Source organism: Monosiga brevicollis, genomic scaffold, assembly GCF_000002865.3.
Source record: "Monosiga brevicollis MX1 MONBRscaffold_22 genomic scaffold, whole genome shotgun sequence".
NCBI lineage: Eukaryota > Choanoflagellata > Craspedida > Salpingoecidae > Monosiga > Monosiga brevicollis.
The window spans coordinates 481,112-491,310 of NW_001865059.1; the positions used below are offsets into that span (position 1 = coordinate 481,112).

Consider the following 10,199-nt stretch of genomic DNA (forward strand, 5'->3'; position numbering starts at 1 on the left):
TTGTCGCATCGCCTAACCTGTCCCCGCCCGTTGGGTTTGATGCCTTGTTTGGAATGCCACAGGCACCAGAGGGTCACATTGCCCTCCTGCCCGACGAGGTTTTATATCGCATTCTCGAGTTCTCCTTGGCACCCCATTACGTGCGTCCGGCGTGGTTGCTTGCTCACCCGTTCTCGCATGTTCCTGAGATTGGCTCCCTGTTGGCTGACGTGACCCATGCCATCAACACGTCATCCATCGAAAATAGAATTTTCAGCACGTGTTGGATTTTGCTCGCGTTTGCCGAAGGTTTCTCTTGGTGGCGCAAGCGCCTTCGTTATGGGTGCGGCTAGCGCACCGCGTGGCGCAGCCCATGAACAAGACCAAGGCGCTGACATTTGAAAGCCCCGCGCCCCACCCTTCCTGGCGCGCTCTTGCCTTCAACTACCCTCGTTGCTTGACCCACGGTATCTACGTCAGCCGTATCTCCTACGTCCGCGCCGGCGAGCAAGGGCTGGATCAACACTATGCTCCATACCACGTTGTCAAGTACTTCCGCTATCTGCGGCTCTTTTCAGACGGTCAGGCATCCACAACGACCTCTGCCGATCCACCCATTGCGGTTAGTTGGCTTTCTTCCGCTACCCGCTACCTTAAACCACCCAGCCTCTTTGGACCGCGCTCGTTTATCTCACATTCTTGCACGTGTCCAACTGCAGGTGGTTCAACGCCTGCGAAACCCTCGCAGCAATCACCCATCCATTGAACATGGCCACTTTGAAATTGGTCAGTTGTGCTTCCGTGTCTCGCCCAGACCCAGATCCAGACTCAAGGATACCCACAATTGGGCTCGCCACACTACGCCACATCTGAAATGCCCTTGATGATAAATCGCTGCGCAGAGGATGATCAGGTCTTGGTTGTGACGGAGCGGCTGGCGAGTGAGGCAGCCCGCAAACGACACGAGCAGCGGCGACCCAATGCTCGCCGACGCCACGTGATGGAGGAGGTGTGCTTTTTTGTGACCGCGCTGTTTTCTCTGCACTGGACCTGTGCGCGTTGCAAAACCCAGACTGATCTCGTTCATCCCTTTAGGAACACTTGGGGCCTAAGCGTGTCATCTTCTATTCAACCCTACGAGTGGGTCCAGATCGGAAGCACCATCCAAACCATCGCCTAGGTATGTCACTGGCATCCAGCGCGGGAATAAACCAAAGAACCTTTTTGTGCAGCGCATCGTCACGCTCGAACTTGTGTTGACGGCCTCTTCATTGTCCTTTGCCGCGTGTTTGCACACTACGTTTGTCAGACTGGCAAGGCTATCGCCTGCAACAGGAGAGCTGGGTCAGTCGCGCCCGCTGCCCACATTCACGCCCACTCTTTTCTCGCGCACCTCACCGAAACGACGCTGCCACCCACAGGAAGGACAAATGACCACGACCACTTTCGATCGGTCTGAGCAACTGAAACCATTTCAATTCTGGGCTGTGCCATCGTACGAAGGAGGACGCGACGCGCACGAGGCCGAGGAAGGAGATTGACCCCCTTGATTAGAGTAGTGCTTGGTTCATGACACAAATTTATCTCAGGTCTTGACCACAACTGGGTGCTGGTGGTGGCTCGACAAAAGATTCCCGATACCTCCGCGCGCACGGGTTTCATACATTCATGGCTCCATTACAAACGCTTTGCCCCTCAGTTTGGCGGGCAAGGCGCAGGCGATCAATTGTAATCACACGACACGCACGGCCGACATGGGTTCTTGATAGGGACATGGGGTCATACTCGCTTTGTTGAGAACCCGAGACAAGGAGATTGGGCAACCTCCTGGTCCCGCTAGGCCATCAACATGCTGATCATGTTGGGCGAGACACGCAACTCGGATGCAGGCAGGTTTTCGAAGCGAGGTGCATAACCTAAACCAACCATTTGCCAAGCAGTCAGCTCTGCGAGAGAAAGAGCGTGCCCATGGGTTTGAGTCTGACCTGAGAAAGTAACCCATTTCTGATCGGCCTCGCCCTTGAGATGAAAGCCGCTAAAGAGCAGCTCGCCACCCTCACCCTGTTGCACAAGCACGTGGTGGAGAGCCAAATGTGAGTTCTCGATCCAACATGGCGCATAGCTTGATGCACAAAAAGGCTCAGTGGAAGCCCACTCACCTTATCAATCTTGTCCACCTGGCCCAAATGCCAGTGGATGCCACTGGAGCGGTTGTAGTCATCGTTGCCTTTGTATCGGCCTTGCGGAAAGAACACCTGGGAGCCCACGCCAATCTCATCGGCTGCAGGCGTGATATCTTTGGCAACCAAACCAAACGGCTAGGTGTTTCATGGATACGGTCACGTTCACACAGGCAGAGAGGAATTAATGAGATGAGCATGTGTACAGCTACAGCGCACGACAGAGGTATCCTGAACCCCAGCGCAGACACAATGCAAGGCCACGGGGAGCGCATACAAAACCAAAAAAGGAAACGCAGCGCGTCCCACCTGATCACGGCCTGTGACATCACCATCGTCCCATTGAATCTCATACTTTCGTGTTTCACTACCCAACCAAAGTGCTAGTGATGAGCTGATACGCACGGCCCTTGATTCTTGAGAGGCAAGAACACCTCAACTGCGTCACGAGCACACCAATGACATACCGGTTGACGCTGATAACTTTGGCGGGATAGAACTGCCATCGCACCCAGTGCGAAATGACCTTGTCGCCAGGTTGAATCACGTCCAAATCCATGACTGGTGCTGGTGGCGAGGCACCCAAACTCGCCTTGTTGACGAAATAAACACGCGCACAAACAGGCAAAACAAATTCATCAACCTGAATGAGCGTGCTTGAGCCAAAGTCGACGGAGCTGACACGCGCGCCCACCTTGTCTGCAGCGACGTGCTTCTTGACTTGAGCCAAAATCGAATTCCACGCTCCTTGGTGGTTGGCTTCGACCAAATTGCGAAGTTGCAGAGGCTCGACGTGGGACTAAGAGGGTTTGAACGCACGGCAGGCGCATTCAGGGTTGCCGGCACAAGTAGGACACGGAGACTCTTTGATGTTTGTGCCTAGTTGGCTTTTTGAAGCTTTCACTTTGCATGACGGCGATGCTCGGAGCGGGGTCGTACCATGCCAGCAATGAGAAGGCCGACCACGGTCATTTGCCACTTGTCACCCTGGCCAACCACAATGGGCACGATGGGTTTTTTCAGACTCTTGCAGGCGAACTGAAATTCCGTCCGGCAGTTCTCCGACATGGCATACTCGTCGCTCACAAAGGCGACTACGAGCTTGGTATTTTGCAGGCCCTACTCTCGCAAAGAGATTGGATGAGATTCCGCGACTGCATAGCGGTAGGAGGGAGCATCCGCGTGGGCAGAGGAAGTCAGACGTCTGTCCGTGTGCGCAGGTGAAAAGAAGGCCTACCAGCGCAAGTTCTTCAAAGAGGCCGGCGCCACCACTCTCAAGGCGATCCACGTCGATCCAGACCTTGAAACCGTTCTGCTCAAGGAAGGATTTGATGCGACGCGGATCATTATACTCCGTACCTAGGGTTGTGTCAGTCTCCTGAGGATATGTGATAGAGGGGATTAGTTGGGTTGCGGTGCAAGACACAGGACGCACCGACGACATTGGAGACACCATCGACACGCTGAGCCTGGCAAGAGTTGTTCCAGCAGTAGGAGATGAAAACGTCTGTGGGCTAGATCGATGCAAGAAGGCCTGCCATTGAGCGTTCAAATGCGACGTGCAGTGCCATGCACAAAAGCCAAGGTTAAAGCTTGATGCGAAGCGGGCGGTATACATACAGCGTCGTCGGGAGCGGCACGCGGGTTGTTGGCCACAATGGCGTTGGATTGGTTGGGGTCGGCCAAAGCCGTGCGGACAGCGGCCACAAGTTCGTTGCGCTTGCTATTGTAAAGAGCTACATCTTGAAAGTTGATGTAGAGCTCTCCTGAGATGAGGAAGCCTACTACTGTCGTCTGTGCAAGCAAGGACAAAGAAATCAAACTGTGCGTGAGCCGCATCAAGGGCAGGGCCAAGCCGAGGCGACGCACAAGCGACTCGCCTGCCAATCCCAGGGCCCGCTCCCAACGACAATTGGGATGCAAGGCTTGCGGGCTGTCTTCTTGGCAAACTGGAAGAGGTTACGCGTGTCTTTGTCCTACAGACATTCAAGCCAAAAGATGAGATACCGCAGCACGACAGTTGGGTCATGGGCACATGATATGCTCAGGTCTGCCGGTGCACTGACCATAGCAAACTCATTGGAGACACATGCAACCACTACTTTGGCGCCACGCAAAGCTCGTGTCTGCATTGCAATTATCGAGAGAACAATGAGAGGCGCAAGGGTGGGCAAATGAAACGCGTTTAACTTTTGCAACACACCATGTGTGCGATTGATACGCCAGGATGCTCCTCCGGTACCCAACATGAGAGCCCAGCCGCTTCAATATCCGATCTGAGGGCGGGCCAGACAAATTAGCAATGAGCAAAGTGGGTGCGAGCGAGTGAGTGGGAGTCGCATGTAGGCAGCCACAGGCCTAGGGACAAGTTTGCCAAGTGCTATGTTGGCCGACGCACCGAATTTGTCTCGGATCTGAGGTCATGGCGTTGGCATCGGCGTAGTTGGGTAGCGCGTCCTGTTCAGCACAGACAGTAGCATGAGCTCTAAAGATGCCGCGGGCACGTTCCACCGGGGCATGCAACACAATATCGGCACCTTACCGGGTTTTGAATGCGAGTGCTTGCGTTCTTTGCGTGAAACATGAAAAAGACGTCACAGATGCGCACCTCCTGCAGGTCATTCGGTCGTGGGCCATGAGTGCAGATGCGAATCTCGGGGAGTGTGCATTGTCGCCGCAGACTTACCTCGCCATCATCATCGTCGTCTTCCATGGCATCATCAACAGCCATGAACACGTTTGGCGGCAAGCGGAGTCGGTCCAAGGGGTAGTTTTCAAAGTCTGGCGCGAGCATGGGATCCAGGACCAAGCAGAGTGAGCAGCAGAAGGCAAGCAGTTGGAAGTAAAAGGCTAGGAAAAGAAAAACGTATTTGACACTGACTCTCGTGATGACGCCTCTTGCCATCGGCTTCGCCCTTGAGGTGCTTTCCATCGTAGCGGGTTGTGCCATCGGGCAACTAAGGACAGATTTAGACCCAGTGGATGAATTTTCATCAGATTACCGCCGAGGGGTGAGAGCGGCAAGGCCGTCGATTCAAGCTGTGAGGCAGCATCGTACTTGATGTACGGCAGTGATTTCGCCCAGGTGCCAATGTTCTCCAGCCTCTCGATCAACTTCGGCTCGGTAGCGGCCTTGTGGAAACAGGATGGCCGTGCCCACACCCACTTCATCCTGCTCAGGCATCAGATCGAGGGCCACATGCTCCAGATGCTGCGGGGATAGCAGCCATGCATCAATATACAGGTGTAACGAGGCTCGTCGAAAGAGCCATTGCGTCACTTTGGGCGCTACACGAGTGGCGACCTAGGGATGAAACTAGATGGCCAACCTGTTCGCGGTGCGACGTATCGCCATCGTCCCAGTTGACCGTGTACTTGAGGGAGCGGGGATCAAAAGCGGCAACACGCGCGGGATAAAACTGCCAGCCGATCCTGGAGGGAAGTCACATCGTAATCATGACCACGATTGCACCGCTCCTGTTCGTGGCGCTTGAGGGGGTTGCGGGTACCGACCAGTGGGCAATGACTTTGTCGCCGACTTGGGGCACGCGCTTCTGCACAGCGGTTGCTTTGGTATTCTTGCGGGGTGAGAGTTGCTTCGTGGGAGATGCTTGCTTGAGGCCCGTGACCTGGGCCTGGAGCTCATCCCGTTCACGCGTGGTCTGAGCCAATTGTTGCTGGGTGCCTGAGTCATAGGTAGGTGGTCAACGAAGCGATACCATTGATGAGCTGCGGCTTTGAATATGCCCAGTATCACCGAGCGGGATCGACCTACGATCGAGTTCGTTTTCTTTGTCCTTGAGGGCTCGCTCCAGAGTCGCGATCCGGTCGCGATATTCCTGTTGTCGGGATCGATTGCATGATCGATCAGTGAATACAGGCAGCGAGGCACAATATCGGGACAGACGAGAGGGCACGCAATGGCGGGGCGCGCTATGGTGGGCAGACCTTGAGCACAGCCTCATGCTGTTCCACTGGAATCATACTGGCGGTATGTGATTGCGTGATGCACGCGTTACCCATGATACCAGTCCAGCGCGCGGCTGCTTGAGAGTCAGAAAAGTGAGTAGCAATCGGAGAGTGGGGCAGGGGGCGGAGTCAGCAAGGCACGATGGAGTTGAGTGCCACTCGAGCCAGACAGAGGCGATTCTCGCACAGTAATCTCCTCATGTCCTCCCCAAGGGCACGACAACGTACCTCGTGAAGATCGTGTGGGATATACCCACGGCCACGGCCACGGTAGTCGTCAGGGTCTTTCCCCTCGTCAATCTGGATCCACAAACAAACAAATGCGGTTTTCTGGCGCTGGCGCTGGCGCTGCACACACACACACACACACACACACACACACACACACACGTCCCAAAAAAACTCAAAAACACACACATACAACAAAGGATTATAGAGATGGAGATTGTTGGTGAGGACAGTTTCAGAGATGCATGCGAGTCAGAGTAAAAAACGGAGCGGTTATAGTATGGATATTAAGCGTCATAAGAGGAGGCGTCATTCTTTCAATACGACAAGAGAGGCGAGAGAGTCTGATGGGCTTGACTGGCGGATCGGACGCCGCCCATACGTAAGTACGGGCGCACATGAGATGTGTTCTGCCACGCGGCGTCCTCTGGGTGTGTGGTTGACCGGTTTGCATTGTCTTTGCCATCGCTTGGTGCAAAGGAACAGTCCAGCTGGAACCCACGAAAATGATTGGATTCGAGTAGGACAGCCGTGTCCGTTTGCCTAGCCGAGGGTCCGACCACGGCATGGCATCGCCGCGCAGTCTGTGATGGATGTGCATGGTTGGGGACAAAGGCAGGAAAACAAGGCATTCTGGTTGAAACTTGATCCCAGACTTCATGTGCTCGGTCAGGGCCGATTCGGAGGTGATTCATGATGCCGCAGCATGTTGCAGACTGCGTTGGGGCAAATGTTTGGCATGTAGAGAAGAAGAAAGGACGAAGCGTGGTCGCAGCCTAGAGATGCGGGCGTCCACAAGGAATAGGGGAAACGGTTGTGGTGCTCTTGGTGGTGCTGAAGGGATAAGAAGAAGGGGATTTTTTTTTTCATATTTTTATATTTTTGGCAAGGTTCAGTTTTCGCGGCCTGTCACTACCCTATCTGCTGCTTTTACCAGCTGGCAGGGAGACGGGGCCTCGGTAGGTCCTGGGTGGACGGCGAGAGTTGGTCATGGAAACGGTCACAAGAGGCGTTTAGACAGTGCCCGAAGACATTTGCGATGCCTTGGAAGCTACAAGGGGGTAGGAGATTGTTGTATAAGAGCAGGCATGAGATGAGCTATGGCAGAGGAGGTAGAAGGGAATCGTGCCAGGTATGGGTCGAGTGACAACACTGACCGGCCATGGGGCTGGTTTCTATCGCGCCAGCGGGCAGCACATTCGGGGTCGACTCGACAATTTGGCGCAGACGCATCACTATGGGCATCAGTGCAAGGCGGGGGTGATGAGCGGGTGATGAGCGAATCGACGGGTTGGTGAGTCACGGCGGCGGGCAGAGGCAGCGCATACTTTGCTCCTCAAGGATGGTGGCTCGTGCTTCCTCGGTCTCGGCGGTCTTGGTGAGGCTGGGGTCGGGCTTTCGGCAGCCAGGGAACAGAATTAGCAGGGCGGACATGTTGTCCTTGGAACCAAGCTCTAGGCAGTAGTCGAGAAGCAGGTCGGCGATACGCTCTGCGTCGTAGCCGCGCTCGAGGAAAAAGTTGACAACCAGTTGGACACCCTCGTTGGTCAGCACGTCCCAGATGCCGTCACAGGCCAGGACCAAGAACTCATCCTTGGGAGTTCGGGAGATGCTGGTGGTGTCCGACAACGCGGTCACCTTCTGCTCCTCGGGCTTGAGGTCTGGCCTATCCTTGTATTCGTAGTCACCAATGGCACGGGACACGGCCAAGTTACCGCAAACGCGGCCCATCTCAATGAAACCACCCGCGTTCTAAAACAGGACGGCGGCCAGGGCAGCGCGATGCGATGCGATGCCAACACCATACAAATGAGTGTTTGGTCACGGCTGGAAAAAGTGCGAGATGCACGGCAAAGCAAACGGCACCTTGATTCGCTGTGTCTCAATCTCATCTGAGGGCTTGTGATCAGAGGTGGCAAACTTGACCTTGCCATCCGACACTAGCACAGCCCGGGAGTCACCTGTTGGTGTCAAGCCGGCGGACGTGACGTGAGTTTGTTTCGCGAAAACCAAAGCACTGGGCCCGGCAAAGAAATCAACAAGTGAAGCACGAGACAACCAGACACACGAGCAGGCAGTGCACATTGAAACGAGGACAAAAGAAAAGCGAGCCAAGAAGAAAAGGAAGCGCAGGGATGCTTGGACACGACGGCCCAGAACAGGCAAAGAAACAAGCTACAACAACATCATCGGCGACAAGTCCTCGACCAAGAAGCGACAGGATGTCACGCGGATGGACTACGCATCAGAGGAAATGGCGTCGCGCGGATTGTGAACGAACCGCAGTTGCACAGGACAACGGAAGTCTCAGTGACAAAACCGCAGATGACGGTTGAACCGGAGCGGTCGTGGCCGGCCTTGAGCCTGAAATCAAGGAGGGAGGCGTAGGGGAAGTGAGGGGATAAAAAGACACGTCGGTGGCCAGCTTCAAGGGAAAAGGCCAAGAGGGAAAAATGACGTACTGGGGGTGCTTCTCCTTGATGGCTTCATCCAGCTCGAAAAGACCCTTGGACAGGACCTGCTCGAGGTTGGCAGCCGACTGCCAAGGTGCGGAAGAGAAAAAGTGAGACACGCATTCAAAAGAGGGCAAGACGTGATGATGGGGGGGGGGTTCTTATCAACGCCACATGGGTTTAAAAGTTTGGTTGCGAACAAACCTTATCACCCTTGGTGTAGGCTTCGGTGCTTGTAATGGCTTGGATAAAAATCTCGCCGCTGGAAGGAGCAAAAAAGAGAAGCAAAGGCATGAGAGAGAGAGAGAGAGAGAGAAAAGGGGGGGATGAGTACACGCTTATATGTGTGTGTGTGTACATGAAAAGGGTGGGGTAGAGTGAGACCCATTTGGGTCTCGAGGGTGATTGATGGTTTGGCTTGCAAGATTGGCAGACGGCGAGACATACGCTGTGGTGGAGACGGTTTTGCCACCATGACCATCAAAGACTACAACGGTTGAGAGTTAAGGGGATGAGACGCGATGGACAAGAGAAGGTGACAGAGAAGGGGCAAAGAGGGAGCCAAAAAAAAAAAAACCGGTCAGAGGTTCAGACGCACCGGCAAAGAGAGCGCCGTTGGGCAGATTGGGCAGGTCGGCCGAGACAGCATGGGCATCCTGTTGTGTCGACGTCAACAGGGTGAGACAAGGACGGGGACACCAAGAGAAATAAATGTGGCCAGAAACAATCGAGCGAGGAGGGGATGGCCCGCAACGCGAGACGGCTTCAACGCGGCATGGGGGTCCTGGACAAGTCAGGGGACGTACCTCCATGTGGATGCGCCAGCCCTGCATGGAGCTCAGGGCGTAGCTGAGGCCATTGGGAAGGGTGGCAGCGTCATGGTGTTTCTCCGTGACGGGTTTCTCGAGAAAGGCGCCCATGGTCCAAGGTCTCGTCGCAACGACGACGACGCGGCGGCGATAGGTATCGGTGCGTGGTGGTGCAACGGAAGGGGAAGGCGACTAACTGGAGCGTGTGATGATGAGGATGATGATGACCCTACAACCCCCCGCGCGCGCGCGAGGGAGACACAACAAGCGCACACAATGCGAGGCACACACGATGAGTGACAGATGCCAAGCGGGGACGATTAAGCGCAAGCCAAGTCAGATGCCACATCCCCCATGGAGTCACACACGCCGCCTTCTCCCCAATCTCCCCTCGGCCATGCATTCAACGCGCTGCCATGGATTTTTTTTTACCCCGAGAGCTCTGAGAGAGAGAGAGAGAGAGACGAGAGCTCTGAGAGAGAGAGAGAGAGAGAGAGAGAGAGAGAGAGAGAGAGAGAGAGAGAGAGAGAGAGAGAGAGAGAGAGAGAGAGAGAGAGAGAGAGAGAGAGAGAGAGAGAGAG

General features: G+C 54.9%; 2 protein-coding genes across 2 annotated transcripts; both read right to left on the reverse strand.

Annotated features, from left to right (window-relative positions):
* Nucleotides 1–1,815: 1,815 nt before the first annotated feature.
* Nucleotides 1,816–6,182, reverse strand: MONBRDRAFT_27923 (uncharacterized protein; the record flags this gene model as incomplete). The annotated part of the gene is made up of 21 exons (XM_001748365.1): nucleotides 1,816–1,895; nucleotides 1,965–2,040; nucleotides 2,139–2,297; nucleotides 2,469–2,526; nucleotides 2,627–2,958; nucleotides 3,099–3,278; nucleotides 3,397–3,518; nucleotides 3,595–3,673; nucleotides 3,780–3,953; nucleotides 4,070–4,135; nucleotides 4,226–4,285; nucleotides 4,363–4,435; nucleotides 4,558–4,616; nucleotides 4,702–4,770; nucleotides 4,846–4,940; nucleotides 5,041–5,116; nucleotides 5,218–5,370; nucleotides 5,489–5,591; nucleotides 5,673–5,844; nucleotides 5,935–5,998; nucleotides 6,108–6,182. The coding sequence occupies 21 exons, from the start codon at nucleotides 6,180–6,182 to the stop codon at nucleotides 1,816–1,818; spliced, it is 2,325 nt and encodes a 774-aa protein (XP_001748417.1).
* Nucleotides 6,183–7,223: 1,041 nt separating this feature from the next.
* MONBRDRAFT_33662 (uncharacterized protein) lies at nucleotides 7,224–9,847 on the reverse strand. Its single transcript, XM_001748366.1, has 10 exons — nucleotides 9,616–9,847; nucleotides 9,408–9,465; nucleotides 9,257–9,296; nucleotides 9,014–9,071; nucleotides 8,819–8,895; nucleotides 8,638–8,720; nucleotides 8,223–8,317; nucleotides 7,685–8,108; nucleotides 7,514–7,591; nucleotides 7,224–7,407 (listed from the first exon to the last, which is right to left on the reverse strand). The coding sequence occupies exons 1-10, from the start codon at nucleotides 9,727–9,729 to the stop codon at nucleotides 7,370–7,372; spliced, it is 1,065 nt and encodes a 354-aa protein (XP_001748418.1). The 5' UTR covers nucleotides 9,730–9,847; the 3' UTR covers nucleotides 7,224–7,369.
* Between the last annotated feature and the right edge of the window lie 352 nt (nucleotides 9,848–10,199).